The 17,589-nt window shown below is 50.7% G+C and overlaps 1 protein-coding gene across 1 annotated transcript in view; it reads left to right on the forward strand.

Moving 5' to 3' along the window:
• Nucleotides 1–9,897: 9,897 nt before the first annotated feature.
• The window catches only part of TNFSF15 (TNF superfamily member 15), a 28,103-nt gene continuing 20,411 nt past the window's right edge, over nucleotides 9,898–17,589 (forward strand). The window contains exon 1 of the mRNA XM_040322753.1: nucleotides 9,898–10,371. Coding sequence (XP_040178687.1) covers nucleotides 10,171–10,371 — 201 coding nt within the window. The 5' untranslated portion in view covers nucleotides 9,898–10,170. The remainder of the gene's footprint in view (nucleotides 10,372–17,589) is intronic.

Consider the following 17,589-nt stretch of genomic DNA (forward strand, 5'->3'; position numbering starts at 1 on the left):
ACTAAGAGGAGGAAGAGGAGCTCTGCCACGCTACATTGGCAGCCTACAGGGAAGAAGGGGAGGTGAGAATAGAAAAACATAGGGACTAGGGGGGGGAGTAAAAACATGGGTGTAAAAAATTTGTGTAGCGCTAACACAGGTTTTGTGTGCGCGGGGGGGTGCTTGGGGCCCCCAAATTCCTTCAAACGGCCCTGCTTGCGGGTCATACTCTCAGGGATCGTATTCTTGGGGGTCATACTTTCAGTGGTTGTACTCTCAGGGGCGTACTCTCGGGATTGTACTCTCTGGGATCGTACACTCATGGATCGTTCTCTTGGGGGTCATACTCTCATTGGTCGCACTCTTCTGGGTCGTACTTTAAGCGGTCGCACTCTTGGATTTTGTACTCTCGGGGGTCGTACTTTCAGTGGTCGTACTCTGGGCATTGTACTCTCAGATATCATACTCCGGATTATACTCTCAGATATCATACTCTCGAGATTGTACTCTCGGGGGTCGTACTCTAGGGGGTCATACTCTCGGGGGTCGTACTCTCAGGGATCGTACTCTCGGGGGTCATAGTCTCGGGGGTCATACTTTCAGTGGTCATACTCTCGGGATTGTACTCTCAGAGATCATACATTCGGGGGTCGTACTCTTATGTGTCGTACTTTCAAAGATTGTACTCTCCGGGGTCGTGTTCTCGGGGGTCGTGTTCTCGTAGGTCGTACTTTTGAGGGTCGTACTCTCGGGGTTCATATTCTCGGGGGTCGTACTCTCGGAAATAGTACTCTCGGGGTCGTACTCTCGGGGGTCGTACTCTCGGGGATTGTAGTCTCAGGGTCGTACTCTCGGGGATCGTACTCTCAGGGATCATACTCTCAAGGTCGTACTCTCGTGGATCGTACTTTTGGGGGTCATACTCTTGTGGGTCGTACTCTCTGGGGTTGTACTCTCGGGGGTCGTATTCTCGTTGATCGTACTTTTGTGGGTCTTACTCTCGGGGGTCGTATTCTCGTGGATCGTACTCTTGTGGGTTGTACTCTCAGGGATTATACTCTCGGGGGTCGTACTCTCTGTGGTTGTACTCTCTGGGTCGTACTCTCGGGGGTCGTACTCTCTGTGGTTGTACTCTCTGGGTCGTACTCTCAGGGATCATACACTCGGGGATCGTACTCTCGGGGGTCATACTCTCGGGGGTCATACTCTCAGGGATCGTACTTTTAGTATTGTACTCTCATGGATCGTACGCTCATGGATCGTTCTCTTGGGGGTCATACTCTCAGGGGTCATACTCTTGTTGGTCGTACTCTTCTGGGTCGTACTTTAAGCGGTCGCACTCTTGGATTTTGTACTCTCGGGGGTCGTACTTTCAGTGGTCGTACTCTCGGGATTGTACTCTCAGATATCATACTCTCGGGATTGTACTCTCGGGGTCGTATTCTCGTGGATCGTACTCTTGTGGGTTATACTCTTAGGGATCATACTCTCGGGGGTCGTACTCTCTGTGCTTGTACTCTCTGGGTCCTACTCTCGGGATTGTACTCTCGGGGGTCATACTCTCAGGGATCATACACTTGGGGATCATACTCTCGGGGGCCGTACTCTCGGGGGTCATACTCTCAGGGATCGTATTCTCTGAGGTCGTGTTCTCGGGGGTCGTACTCTTGTTGGTCATACTCTTTTGGGTCATACTCTCAGGGATCGTATTCTCGGGGGTCATACTTTCAGTGGTTGTACTCTCGGGGTCGTACTCTCAGGGTCGTACTTTCGGGATTGTACTCTCGGGGATTGTACGCTCATGGATCGTACTCTTGGGGGTCATACTCTCAGGGATCTAACTAAGCGGTCGCACTATTGGATTTTGTACTCTCGGGGGTCGTACTTTCAGTGGTCGTACTCACGGCATTGTACTCTCAGATACTGTATCATACTCTCGGGATTGTACTGTTGGGGGTCGTACTCTCGGGGACCTTACTCTTGGAGGTCGTATTCTCGGGGGTCGTACTCTCGGGGATCTTACTCTCGGGGTAGTGTTCTCGGGGGTCGTACTCTCAGGGGTCGTACTCTTGTTGGTCGTTCTCTTCTGGGTCGTACTTTAAGCGGTCGCACTCTTGGATTTTGTACTCTCAGGGATCGTACTCTCAGGGATCATACTCTCGGGGATCGTACTCTCGGTGGTTGTGTTCTCGGGGGTTGTACTCTTGTGGGTCGTACTCTCAGGGATAACATTCTTGGGGGTCATACTTTCAGTGGTTGTACTCTCTGGGTCGTACTCTCGGGATTGTACTCTCGGGGATCGTACCCTCATGGATCGTTCTCTTGGGGGTCATACTCTCAGGGGTCGTACTCTTGTTGGTCGTACTCTTCTGGGTCGTACTTTAAGCGGTCGCACTCTTGGATTTTGTACTCTCGGGGGTCGTACTTTCAGTGGTCGTACTCTCGGGATTGTACTCTCAGATATCATACTCCCGGGATTGTACTCTCGGGGGTCGTACTCTCGGGGACCTTACTCTTGGAGGTCGTATTCTCGGGGGTCGTACTCTCGGGAATCTTACTCTGGGGGGTCGTGTTCTCGGGGGTCGTACTCTCAGGGGTCGTACTCTTGTTGGTCGTTCTCTTCTGGGTCGTACTTTAAGCGGTCGCACTCTTGGATTTTGTACTCTCAGGGATCGTACTCTCAGGGATCATACTCTCGGGGATCGTACTCTCAGGGGTCGTACTCTCAAGGGTCGTACTCTCAGGGATAGTACTCTCGGGGGTCGTGTTCTCGGGGGTCGTGTTCTCAGGGGTCGTACTCTTGTGGGTCGTATTCTCAGGGATTGTATTCTCGGGGGTCATACTTTCAGTGGTTGTACTCTCGGGGTCGTACTCTCGGGATTGTACTCTCGGGGATCGTACGCTCATGGATCGTTCTCTTGGGGGTCATACTCTCAGGGGTCGTACTCTTGTTGGTCGTACTCTTCTGGGTTGTACTTTAAGCGGTCGCACTCTTGGATTTTGTACTCTCGGGGGTCGTACTTTCAGTGGTCGTACTCTCGGGGATCGTACTCTCGGGGGTCGTAGTCTCAGGGGTCATACTTTCAGTGGTCATACTCTCGGGATTGTACTCCCAGAGATCATACTTTCGCGGATCATACTCTCGTGGATCATACTCTTGTGGGTTGTACGCTGGGGGGACGTATTCTCGGGGGTCGTACTCTTGGGGTCGTACTTTTGAGGATCGTACTCAGGGATCGTACTCTCGGGGGTCGTGTTCTCAGGGACCTTACTCTTGTGGGTCGTTTTCTCAGGAAGCGTATTCTCGGGGGTCGTATTCTTGGGGGTCGTGTTCTCAGGGGTCGTACTCTTGTTGGTCGTACTCTTCTGGGTCGTACTTTTGGATTTTGTACTCTCGGGGGTCGCACTTTCAGTGGTCGTACTCTCGGGATTGTACTCTCAGATATCATACTCTCGGGGATCGTACTCTCGGGGGTTGAACTCTTGTGGGTTGTACTCTCAGGGATCATACTCTCGGGGGTCGTACTCTCGGGGGTTGTATGCTCGGGAAACATACTCTCGGGATCTTACTCTTGGAGGTCGTGTTCTCGGGGGTCGTACTCTCAGGGATCGTACTCTCGGGGGTCGTAGTTTCGGGGGTCATACTTTCAGTGGTCATACTCTCGGGATTGTACGCTCAGAGATCATACTTGCGAGAATCGTACTCTCGTGGATCGTATTCTTGTGGGTTGTACTCTCGGGGGTTGTATTCTTGGGAGGGGGGGGGCGTATTCTCGGGGGTCGTACTCTTGGGGTCGTACTTTTGAGGATTGTACTCTCGGGGGTTGTACGCTCTGGGATCATACTCTCGGGATCATACTCTTGGAGGTCGTATTCTCGGGGGTCGTACTCTCAGGGGGTCGTATTATCAGGGATCTTACTCTCGGGGGTCGTACTCTCGGGGGTTATACTCTCAGGGATCCTACTTTTGGAGGTCGTGTTCTCGGGGGTTGTATGCTCGGGGATCATACTCTCTGGGATTTTACTCTTGGAGGTTGTGTTCTCGGGCGTCGTACTCTTGGAGGTCGTGTTCTCAGGGATCATACTCTCGGGGATCATACTCTCAGGGATCTTACTCTTGGAGGTTGTGTTTTCGGGGATCATACTCTCGGGGATTTTACTCTTGGAGGTCGTGTTCTCTGGGTCGTACTCTCGGGGGTCGTATTCTCAGGGATCGTACTCTCGGGGGTCGTACTCTCGGGGGTTGTACTCTTGGGGGTCGTACTCTCGGGGGTCGTACTCTTGTGGGTTGTACTCTCAGGGATCATATTCTCGGGGGTCGTACTCTTGTGGGTTGTACTCTCAGGGATCATATTCTCGGGGGTCGTACTCTTGTGGGTTGTACTCTCAGGGATTATATTCTCGGGGGTCGTACTCTTGGAGGTCGTGTTCTCGGGGGTCGTACTCTCAGGGATCGTACTCTCGTGGATTGTACTCTCAGGGATCATACTCTCGGGGGTCGTACTCTCAGGGATCGTACTCTCGGGGGTCTTACTCTCGGGGGATCGTACTCTCTGGGGTCTTACTCTCGGGGGTCATACTCTTGTGGGTTGTACTCTCAGGGATCATATTCTCGGGGGTCGTACTCTTGGAGGTCGTTTTCTCGGGGGTCGTACTCTCAGGGATCGTACTCTCGTGGGTTGTACTCTCAGGGATCGTACTCTGGGGGGTCTTACTCTCGGGGGTCGTACTCTCGGGGGTCGTACTCTTGTGGGTTGTACTCTCAGGTATCATATTCTCGGGGGTCGTACTCTTGTGGATCGTACTCTCAGGGATCGTACTCTCGGGGGTCGTACTCTTGTGGATCGTACTCTCGGGGGTCGTACTCTCAGGGGTCGTACTCTCGTGGATTGTACTCTCGGGGGTCGTACCCTCATGGATTGTGCTCTCGGGGGTCGTACTCTCGGGGATTGTACTCTCAGGGATCGTACTCTCAGGGATCGTACTCTGGGGGGTCTTACTCTCGGAGGTCGTACTCTCGTGGATCGTACTCTCGGGGGTCGTACTCTCGGGGGTCGTACTCTTGTGGGTTGTACTCTCAGGTATCATATTCTCGGGGGTCGTACTCTTGTGGATCGTACTCTCGGGGGTCGTACTCTCAGGGGTCGTACTCTCGTGGATTGTACTCTCGGGGGTCGTACTCTCAGGGATCGTACTCTCGGGGGGTCGTACTCTCAGGGATCGTACTCTCGGGGGTCGTACTCTTGGAGGTCGTGTTCTCGTGGATCGTACTCTCGGGGGTCGTAGTTTCGGGGGTCATACTCTCGGGATTGTACTCTCAGAGATCATACTTTCGAGGATTGTACTCTCGTGGATCGTTGTACTCTCGGGGGTTGTATTCTCGGGTGGGGGGGGCGTATTCTCGGGGGTCGTACTCTTGGGGTCGTACTTTTGAGGATCATACTCTCGGCGGTTGTACGCTCTGGGATCATACTTTCGGGGATCTTACTCTTGGAGGTCGTGTTCTCGGGGGTCGTACTCTTAGGGATCGTACTCTCAGGGATCGTACTCTCGTGGATCGTACTCTCAGGGATCGTACTCTCGGGGGTCGTACTCTCGGGGGTTGTACTCTTGGGGGTCGTACTCTCGGGGGTCGTACTCTTGTGGGTTGTACTCTCAGGGATCATATTCTCGGGGGTCGTACTCTTGTGGGTTGTACTCTCAGGGATCATATTCTCGGGGGTCGTACTCTTGTGGGTTGTACTCTCAGGGATTATATTCTCGGGGGTCGTACTCTTGGAGGTCGTGTTCTCGGGGGTCGTACTCTCAGGGATCGTACTCTCGTGGATTGTACTCTCAGGGATCATACTCTCGGGGGTCGTACTCTCAGGGATCGTACTCTCGGGGGTCTTACTCTCGGGGGATCGTACTCTCTGGGGTCTTACTCTCGGGGGTCATACTCTTGTGGGTTGTACTCTCAGGGATCATATTCTCGGGGGTCGTACTCTTGGAGGTCGTTTTCTCGGGGGTCGTACTCTCAGGGATCGTACTCTCGTGGGTTGTACTCTCAGGGATCGTACTCTGGGGGGTCTTACTCTCGGGGGTCGTACTCTCGGGGGTCGTACTCTTGTGGGTTGTACTCTCAGGTATCATATTCTCGGGGGTCGTACTCTTGTGGATCGTACTCTCAGGGATCGTACTCTCGGGGGTCGTACTCTTGTGGATCGTACTCTCGGGGGTCGTACTCTCAGGGGTCGTACTCTCGTGGATTGTACTCTCGGGGGTCGTACCCTCATGGATTGTGCTCTCGGGGGTCGTACTCTCGGGGATTGTACTCTCAGGGATCGTACTCTCAGGGATCGTACTCTGGGGGGTCTTACTCTCGGAGGTCGTACTCTCGTGGATCGTACTCTCGGGGGTCGTACTCTCGGGGGTCGTACTCTTGTGGGTTGTACTCTCAGGTATCATATTCTCGGGGGTCGTACTCTTGTGGATCGTACTCTCGGGGGTCGTACTCTCAGGGGTCGTACTCTCGTGGATTGTACTCTCGGGGGTCGTACTCTCAGGGATCGTACTCTCGGGGGGTCGTACTCTCAGGGATCGTACTCTCGGGGGTCGTACTCTTGGAGGTCGTGTTCTCGTGGATCGTACTCTCGGGGGTCGTAGTTTCGGGGGTCATACTCTCGGGATTGTACTCTCAGAGATCATACTTTCGAGGATTGTACTCTCGTGGATCGTTGTACTCTCGGGGGTTGTATTCTCGGGTGGGGGGGGCGTATTCTCGGGGGTCGTACTCTTGGGGTCGTACTTTTGAGGATCATACTCTCGGCGGTTGTACGCTCTGGGATCATACTTTCGGGGATCTTACTCTTGGAGGTCGTGTTCTCGGGGGTCGTACTCTTAGGGATCGTACTCTCAGGGATCGTACTCTCGTGGATCGTACTCTCAGGGATCGTACTCTCGGGGGTCGTACTCTCAGGGGTCGTACTCTCGGGGGTCGTACTCTCAGGGATCGTACTCTCGTGGATCGTACTCTCAGGGATCGTACTCTCGGGGGTCGTACTCTCGGGGGTCGTACTCTCAGGGATCGTATTCTCGTGGATCGTACTCTCAGGGATCGTACTCTCAGGGGTCGTACTCTCGGGGGTCGTACTCTCGGGGGTCGTACTCTCAGGGATCGTACTCTCGGGGGTCGTGTTCTCAGGTGTCGTACTCTTGTGGGTCGTACTCTCAGGGATTGTATTCTCGGGGGTCATACTTTCAGTGGTTGTACTCTCGGGGTCGTACTCTCGGGGGTCGTACTCTCAGGCATCATACTCTCGGGGGTCGTACTCTCAGGCATCATACTCTCGGGGGTCGTACTCTCAGGGATCGTACTCTCAGGGGTCGTACTCTCAGGGATCGTACTCTCAGGGATCTTACTCTTGGAGGTCGTGTTGGTCGTGTTCTCGGGGGGTCATGTTCTCAGGGGTCGTACTCTCGGGGGTCGTACTCTCGGAGGTTGTGTTCTCGGGGGTCGTACTCTCAGGGATCGTACTCTCGGGGATCGTACTCTCGGGGGTCGTACTCTCGGGGGTCGTACTCTCGTGGATCGTACTCTCGTGGATCGTACTCTCGGGGGTCTTACTCTCGGGGGTCGTACTCTCGTGGATCGTACTCTCGGGGGTCTTACTCTCGGGGGTCGTACTCTCGGGGGTCGTACTCTCAGGGATCGTACTCTCGGGGGTCGTACTCTCAGGGATCGTACTCTCAGGGATCGTACTCTCAGGGATCGTACTCTCAGGGATCGTACTCTCAGGGATCGTACTCTCAGGGGTCGTACTCTCAGGGGTCGTACTCTCGGGGGTCGTACTCTCGTGGATCGTACTCTCGGGGGTCTTACTCTCGGGGGTCGTACTCTCGGGGGTCGTACTCTCAGGGATCGTACTCTCGGGGGTCGTACTCTCAGGGATCGTACTCTCAGGGATCGTACTCTCAGGGATCGTACTCTCAGGGATCGTACTCTCGGGGTCGTACTCTCAGGGGTCGTACTCTCGGGGGTCGTACTCTCGGGGGTCGTACTCTTGTGGGTTGTACTCTCAGGTATCATATTCTCGGGGGTCGTACTCTTGTGGATCGTACTCTCGGGGGTCGTACTCTCAGGGGTCGTACTCTCGTGGATTGTACTCTCGGGGGTCGTACTCTCAGGGATCGTACTCTCGGGGGGTCGTACTCTCAGGGATCGTACTCTCGGGGGTCGTACTCTTGGAGGTCGTGTTCTCGTGGATCGTACTCTCGGGGGTCGTAGTTTCGGGGGTCATACTCTCGGGATTGTACTCTCAGAGATCATACTTTCGAGGATTGTACTCTCGTGGATCGTTGTACTCTCGGGGGTTGTATTCTCGGGTGGGGGGGGCGTATTCTCGGGGGTCGTACTCTTGGGGTCGTACTTTTGAGGATCATACTCTCGGCGGTTGTACGCTCTGGGATCATACTTTCGGGGATCTTACTCTTGGAGGTCGTGTTCTCGGGGGTCGTACTCTTAGGGATCGTACTCTCAGGGATCGTACTCTCGTGGATCGTACTCTCAGGGATCGTACTCTCGGGGGTCGTACTCTCAGGGGTCGTACTCTCGGGGGTCGTAGTCTCAGGGATCGTACTCTCGTGGATCGTACTCTCAGGGATCGTACTCTCGGGGGTCGTACTCTCGGGGGTCGTACTCTCAGGGATCGTATTCTCGTGGATCGTACTCTCAGGGATCGTACTCTCAGGGGTCGTACTCTCAGGGGTCGTACTCTCAGGGGTCGTACTCTTGGAGGTTGTACTCTCGGGGGTTGTACTCTCATGGATCGTACTCTCAGGGATCGTACTCTCGTGGATCGTACTCTCGGGGATCGTACTCTCGGGGATCGTACTCTCGTGGATTGTACTCTCGGGGGTCGTACTCTCGTGGATCGTACTCTCGGGGGTCGTAGTCCCAGGGATCGTACTCTCGTGGATCGTACTCTCAGGGATCGTACTCTCAGGGATCGTATTCTCGTGGATCGTACTCTCAGGGATCGTACTCTCAGGGGTCGTACTCTCGGGGGTCGTACTCTCGGGGGTCGTACTCTCAGGGATCGTACTCTCGGGGGTCGTGTTCTCAGGTGTCGTACTCTTGTGGGTCGTACTCTCAGGGATTGTACTCTCGGGGTCATACTTTCAGTGGTTGTACTCTCGGGGTCGTACTCTCGGGGGTCGTACTCTCAGGCATCATACTCTCGGGGGTCGTACTCTCAGGGATCGTACTCTCAGGGGTCGTACTCTCAGGGATCGTACTCTCAGGGATCTTACTCTTGGAGGTCGTGTTGGTCGTGTTCTCGGGGGGTCATGTTCTCAGGGGTCGTACTCTCGGGGGTCGTACTCTCGGAGGTTGTGTTCTCGGGGGTCGTACTCTCAGGGATCGTACTCTCGGGGATCGTACTCTCGGGGGTCGTACTCTCGGGGGTCGTACTCTCGTGGATCGTACTCTCGTGGATCGTACTCTCGGGGGTCTTACTCTCGGGGGTCGTACTCTCGTGGATCGTACTCTCGGGGGTCTTACTCTCGGGGATCGTACTCTCAGGGATCGTACTCTCAGGGATCGTACTCTCGGGGGTCGTACTCTCAGGGATCGTACTCTCAGGGATCGTACTCTCAGGGATCGTACTCTCGGGGTCGTACTCTCAGGGGTCGTACTCTCAGGGGTCGTACTCTCGGGGGTCGTGTTCTCGTGGATTGTACTCTCGGAGTTCCTCTCTCACACGGACACACCTATTAGGACGTTAGCCAATCACCTTCCCCCGCAGTTTTGTATTTTAGTTTTGGGAAAGTTGTTGCCTTTGAATGTTGTGTCTTCTCCTCCCCCCTCCCCCCCTCAGAACTTCCCCTTCTCGCTCTCTCGTCTTTTGTACACAACGAAGAATAAAACGTGGAAGAGTCCCGTTGTTTGAAGGGGGGGGCGGAGATCTGGTCCTTCCTGGTTGGTTTCGCTCTCGCCCACACACACGCCCTCGTTATCCTTTCACCTCCTGTGGGACTTTCCTGGCACAACGTCTCCTCCGTCCAGTCGAGTATCGGGCGTATCGGTTTGTGGGCGGAGCCGCCCCCCCCCCCCCTCGGGAATGGGAGGGGCGGACTTTTTTCGGGTGCCTTTATTTATCGGTCAATGGAGGAAGGAAGGAGAAGCTGGTGGTCGGGCGACGTGACGACTCCATGGAGGGGAACGTGGACGTCGGGGTGGAGATGCTCCCGGAAGAGGCGACTCGGAGGCTGATCGGCGCGCAGCGGGCGCAGGACCGGAGGCTCAGGAGGCTCCAATGGGCCGTCACCGTCTCCTCCCTCGCCCTCCTCGGATTGTTCTGCCTCACCCTCTACCAGACCTTCGGGAACCTTCCCCCTCCTCCTCCCGGCAAGGTAAATACAAAAGCGGGCCATACACTATGCAATCTGATTGTACAATCGGTCATCTCTTCAGAGGAAGAGGAGGCTTCTCCTGGATGCAAATTGGAGGCGTTGTGTAGGATTGTCCCTCTATTACATAGAATGGGGAAAATCTCATGGTGGCCACACACTGTACAATCTGATTGTATGATATCCTTAAAAGTGGCCACACACACTGTACAATCTGATTGTACAAAGTCCATTAGATCGGTCAGCTCTGCAGAGAAAGGGCTCACCTGATTGGATACGTTGTGTGTGTGTGTGTGTGTGGGGGGGGGGGGGGTTGTCCTTCTATTACATAGAATGGGAAAATCTCATGGTGGCCACACACTGTACAATCTGATTGTATAAAGTCCATTAGATCGGTCAGCTCTGCAGAGAAAGGGCTCACCTGATTGGATGCATTGTGTGTGTGTGTGGGGGGGGGGGTTGTCCTTCTATTATATAGAATGGGAAGATATCATGGTGGCCACACACACTGTACAATCTGATTGTATGATATCCTTCAATGTGGCCACACACTATACAATCAGATTGTACAAAGTCCATTCGATCGGTCGGCTCTGCAGAGAAAGGGCTCACCTGATTGGATACAAATTGCATGCATTGTGTGGGGGTTGTTCTTCTATTACATAGAATGGGGAAATCTGAATCTGGCCACACACACTGTACAATCTGATTGTATAGTGTGTGGCCACATTGAAGGATATCATACAATCAGATTGTACAGTGTGTGTGGCCAGATTGAGATTTTCTATATAATAGAAGGACAACCCCCCCTACACAACGTATCCAATTTGTATGCAATCAGTTGAGCCCTGATTAGGTTGTACAATCAGATTGTACAGTGTGTGTGGCCACCATGAGATTTCCCCATTTTATGTAATAGAAGGACAACCCCCCTACACAACGTATCCAATTTGTATCCAATCAGAGGAGCCTTTCTCCGCAGAGCCAATCGGTCTAATGGGCTTTGTACAATCAGATTGTATAGTGTAGCCACATTGAAGGATATCATACAATCTGATTGTACAAAGTCCATTAGACCGATTGGCTCATTTGATTGGATATAGATTGGATGCGTTGTGTGGGGTTTGTCCTTCTATTACATAGAATGGGAAAATTTCATGGTGGCCACACACTATACAATCTGATTGTACAGCCTAATCAGGGCTCAACTGATTGGATACAAAATTGGATACGTTGTGTCGGGGGGGTTGTCCTATTACATAAAATGGGAAAATCTCAATCTGGCCACATACACGCTGTACAATCTGACTGTATGATATCCTTCAATGTGGCCACACACTATACAATCTGATTGTACACAGTTCATTAGACCGATTGGCTCTGCAGAGAAAGGCTCACCTGATTGGATAAAAATTGGATGCATTTTGTGGGGGTTGTCCTTCTATTACATAGAATGGGAAAATCTCAATCTGGCCACACACACTATACAATCTGATTGTACAACCACCTATCAACTATGTAATAAGAGGGCTCACCTGATTGGATACAAATTGGTTACGTAGGGTTGTCCTTATTGGTATCGGTAACTCTCGTGGTGAATATACACTGTACAATCTGATTGTATGATATCCTTCAAAGTGGCCACACTCTATACAATCTGATTGTACAATCTGCTTTAGATCGGCAGAGAAAGGAGGCTCCTGTGATTGGATACGTTGTGTGGGGGGTTGACCTTTTATTGCATAGAATGGGAAACTCTCAGTCTGGCCACACACACACTGTACAATCTGATTGTACGCAGTCCATTCGATTGGTGGGCTCTGCAGAGAAAGGAGGCTCGTCTGATTGGATACGAATTGGATGCGTTGTGTAGGTTTGTCCTTCTATTACATGGTATCGGTTACTCTCATGGTGGCCACACACACTGTACAATCCGATTGTACGACTTACCATCCACTATGTAATGAAAGGGGCTCGCCCGATTGGATACGCTGTGTCGTTTTGTCCCTGGATTCTGTAGTATTGGTGGCCACACACTGGCTGTACAATCTGATTGTATGAGATCCTTAAAAGTCACCACACACAATACAATCTGATTGTACAAAGTCCATTAGACCGATTGGCTCATCTGATTGGATACAAATTGGATGCATTTTGTGGGGGGTTGTCCTTCTATTACATAGAATGGGAAAATCGCACGGTGGCCACACACACTGTACAATCTGATTGTACAACCTAATCGGTGCTCACCTGATTGGATACAAAATTGGATACGTTGTGTGTGTGTGTGGGGGGGGGTTATTACATAGAAAGGAAAAAATCTCAGTCGGGCCGCAGACTGTACAATCTGATTGTATGATATCTCTTAAAAGTGGCCAAAAGACGATACAATCTGATTGTACAAAGTCCATTCGATCGGTCGGCTCTGCGGAGAAAGAGGCTCACCTGATTGGATACAAATTCCGTACAGTCATAGGTCCTTCACGTGGTGGCCAATACACCATACAATCTGATTGTACGGCCTCCCTTAGATCTCCCGTCGTGTGTAGTAAAAAAGGGTTCCCCTGATTGGATACTTCTGTGTGGGCGTGTCCTTCTGTTGAATGAAAACGTATATAGTGCGGCGCATGCGAACGGAATCGCCTCCGGGCGCTCGTTGTTGCTGTCTTTCCAGAGCATCAAAAAAAGCGAGTGTTACATCGTTTATCTCACTGCTGCTGATCGGTGAAAATTGATTGACAAATTGGGACGTTCCACTCGGTTTGATGGAAACCGATAGAAATCGATCGGAAGGGAAAGGGAAACTTCGTTCCGTGTGAGTGGAGGAAAGATCGAATGTTATTCAGCTATTTTCTCTCCAGATCGAATGATCTTATTTTATATAGAATAGAGTGACTCGGGGAAAATACCAAGTTATGACCCATCAGTGCCCATGAGTGCCGCCTATCAGTGCCGTCTCTATCAGTGCAGCCTCAGCGGTGGCACCTATTAGTACTCATCAGTGCTGCCTCAGCAGTGCCACCTATCAGTGCCCATCAGTGTCGCTTCAACAGTGCCCATCAGTGTCATCTCAGCAGTGCCCATCAGTGTCGCCCCAGCAGTGCCCATCAGTGCAGCCTCAGAGGTGGCACCTATTAGTACTCATCAGTGCTGCGTCATCGGTGCCGCCTCACCAGTGCTCATCAGTGCCACCTATCAGTGCCCATCAGTGTCACCTCAGCAGAGCCCATCAGTGCAGCCTCAGCGGTGACACCTATTAGTACTCATCAGTGCTGCGTCAATTGTGCCGCCTCACCAGTGCCGCCTCAGCACTGCCCATCAGTGCCACCTATCAGTGCCCATCAGTGTCACTTCAACAGTGCCCATCAGTGTCACCTCAGCAGTGCCCATCAGTGCAGCGTCAGCGGTGGCACCTATTAGTACTCATCAGTGCTGCGTCAATTGTGCCGCCTCACCAGTGCCGCCTCAGCACTGCCCATCAGTGCCACCTATCAGTGCCCATCAGTGTCACTTCAACAGTGCCCATCAGTGTCACCTCAGCAGTGCCCATCAGTGCAGCGTCAGCGGTGGCACCTATTAGTACTCATCAGTGCCGCCTCAGCAGTGCCCATCAAGTTATGACCTATCAGTGCCCATCAGTGGTGCCTATCAGTGCAGCCTCAGCAGTGCCCATCAAGTTATGACCTATCAGTGCCCATCAGTGGTGCCTATCAGTGCAGCCTCAGCAGTGGCACCTTTAAGTACTCATCAGTGCCCATTGTGAAGGAGAAAAAATACTTAATTACAAAATATTATAAAATATATATATTTTTATTTATTTTTCTAAAAAAAGAAAAAAAAATATTCTAATTCATTAAAGCAGTGGTCATCAACCCTGTCCTCAGGGGCCACTAACAGGCCAGGTTTTATGTATTACGTTGGGGGAGATGCAGACTAGAATACTGCAATCACTGAGCAGCAAATTATATCACCTGTGATGTATTTCAGTTATCTTGCAAACCTGGCCTGTTAGTGGGCCCTGAGGATAGGAGTTGGTGACCACTGCATTTAGCCCAGGTTCACACTGGGTGCGATTTCATTCGATTTGAGATGCGATTTCACATGTGAAATCGCATTTCAAATTCCTCCAATTGTCGGCAATGGCGCCGTCCTAATCGGTGCGACGCCGCATCTGCGGCGCTGCACCGATTTCAAAAAGTAGTTCTTGTACTACTTTTTGCGATTTCGGGCCGCGATTTACATAGACATCTGTGCAGAAACCTGCACAGATGTCTCTTAAATCGCGTCCGAAATCGGGACTGCCGGCGGGAGTGAAATCGTGCGAGTTCAGCTGAACTCGCACGGCTTCACTCCCGCAGCCCAGTGTGAACCAGGGCTAAAGTGTATTTTCCCCAAAAAATTGGTGTACAAATACCGTGTGATATAAAAAAATTGCCATGTCGTCGTTTTATTTTCTAGGGTCTCTGCTAAAAAAAATGTGTGTGTGTATATAAATATAATTATGTAGATATAGATATATATATATAATGTTTGGGGGTTCTAAGTAAATTTTCTAGCCCAAAAAAATACAGATTTAAACTTGTAAAAAAAAAACGTGTCAGAAAAAGTCCGGCCAGCGAGTGGTTAAAGTCAGATCTGGCAGCCGTGACGGTCACGTGATCATCACTCTGACATCACCGGTGATCACGTGACATTGTTTGTAAACAAGCCAGCCGCTGAACTCTGGTGACCTCACGGAGATCGGCAGGCTCCGACTCTTAAAGGGAAAGGCATTATAAAAGTAAAACAATTTTTTTTTTTTAAAATTTAAATGTAAATACGTTTTTGATTTAATAAGTCGGTGGGCGCAGCTTCCAACTCAATCCGGTGACGCCCTCGAAATCTTGGCGAAATCTCTGTGAAATCTCGAGAAAAATCTTGGTGAAAATCTCGGTAAAATCTCGGCGAAATCTCGGCGAAATCTCGGTGAAATCTCAGTGAAATCTCAGTGAAATCTTGGTGAAATCTCAGTGAAATCTCGGTGAAATCTCGGTGAAATCTCGGTGAAATCTTGGTGAAATCTCAGTAAAATCTCGGCGAAATCTCGGCGAAATCTCGGCGAAATCTCGGCGAAATCTCGGCGAAATCTCAGTGAAATCTCGGTGAAATCTTGGTGAAATCTCGGTAAAAACTCGGTGAAACAGACAGTTGTAACCAATGCAACGTTATTCATCGGATCCATTCATCTTTTCTCGCTGATCGAACGGTAAAATAATCTCTGAACTCGTCCTTTGGTGAACTCACGAGTCCGCGTTGGAGCCCTGAACAGTCTCTCGTGACAATGTAACAAATGGTGTACCGTCCCTTTAAGAAACCTCACAACTGTTGCGCAGTCCTTTTAACCGTTTGTCTACAGGTGGAAATTGAAAAAAAAATGTAAAAAAATAAAATGTACGCACTCATTGAATCTTATCAAATAGAAATTGCTACATCCTCCCGAAAAAGTATATATTCCCGGAAAGCTGAGACCCTGGAGAATCAAATGGTGGCCGTTGCAATTTTCTATGTTGCATGATAATTGCGCAGCTGTTTATCAAACATTTTATTTTCGGGAAATAAAATTCACTTAAATGAATTTTAGTGCGATCAAACGCAATGTTACACCCAATGTTTTGGTAAAATATAAAAGAAGGGGTTGTGTCGAGTAAATAGAAGCCATATCCTTTTTTTTTTATTTTTTACTTATTTTTTTGTTTTCAGTTTTATTTTTTACTTCGCTGCTATTACAAAGGGTTAACAAGCCTACTGTGTGATAACACAAATATGGGTGACAGGTCCTCTTTATGGAGACATTGGGGGGGGGGGGTTGCTTTTTGTATGAGGTGTGTGGGGGTGCCGGGGGTGCTTAAAATTTTTTATTTTATATCTTTTTATATGATTTTTTTTTTTATGTTTTCGTTAAATTTTATTTGCTATCACTAAGCCTCCTATGTGATAACATGGGCTGGTGACAGGTCCTCTTTATAGAGGCATTGGGGGTCTAATTTTTGTATGGGGATGACGGGGGGGGGGGGGGGTTAGGGGTGCTTAAACATTTTTTTTAAATATTTAATATAATTCTTTTTATACACAATTTCTTTATTTTCTCTTTAACTTTATTGCTATGACAGGGGGGCTAACAAGCCTCCTATGTAATAACATGGGCGGGTGACTGTTCCTCTTTATAGACATTGGGGGGGGGGGTCTACGTTGTATATGGGGTGTGTATGGGGGTGCTTAAAAACATTTTTTTTTTATATCATTTATTTTATTTTTATTTTTTTACACTTCTTTTTTTTTAACTTTATTGCTATCACAGAGGGGCTAAGAAGCCTCCTATCTGATAACATGGGCAAGTGACGGATCCTCTTTATGGAGATATGGGAAATCTGCTTTTTATATGAGGTGTGTATGAGAGTGACACAGGTGCTGTAAAACATTGGCCCAGATTCAGTAACCAATTGCGCCTGCGTAACCATAAGGTACGCAGCGCAATTGCTTACTTGCCCCGGCGTATCGAATGCTCCTGATTCAGGAACCTCGTTACGCCGACTGCAGCCTAAGATCTGCGCGGCATAATGCTCTTATGCCCGCATATCTTATGCTGCATTCTTGCGATGGCCGCTAGGTGGCGTTCCCGTTGTGCTCAGCGTATAGTATGCAAATTGCATACTAACACCGATTCAAACGTTGCGCGAGCCCTGCGTACGCAATTTACGCCGTTTACGTACGGCGGTTTTCGCGCAAGGCTGCCCCTGCTATTAGCAGGAGCAGCCCATGTTACGTATACCCGTCGTTCCCGCGTCGCCAAATTTGAATTTTACGTAGTTTGCGTAAGTGAATCGTGAATGCCGCTGGACGCCATTCACGTTCACTTTGAAGCAAATGACGTCCTTGCGACGTCATTTGCCGCAATGCACGTCGGGAAAGTTTCCCGACGGAGCATGCGCTCTACGATCGGCGCGGGAACGCGCCTAATTTAAATGATTCCCGCCCCCTACGGGATCATTTAAATTGCGTGCTCTTGCGCCGGGCATTTTGCCGGGGCGCCCGCGCAATTTACGGAGCTTCTGCTCCGTGAATCAAGGGCAGCGGAGCAAATTTGCGGGGGCGCAGGGCAAAAACGTTGCCCTGCGCCTCCGTAAATTATGCGCGGGTGACAGGTCCACTTTATGGAGAAATTAGGAGTCTGCTTTTTATATG

The sequence above is a fragment of the Rana temporaria genome, chromosome 9 (genome assembly GCF_905171775.1).
Source record: "Rana temporaria chromosome 9, aRanTem1.1, whole genome shotgun sequence".
Classification (NCBI taxonomy): Eukaryota; Metazoa; Chordata; class Amphibia; order Anura; family Ranidae; genus Rana; species Rana temporaria.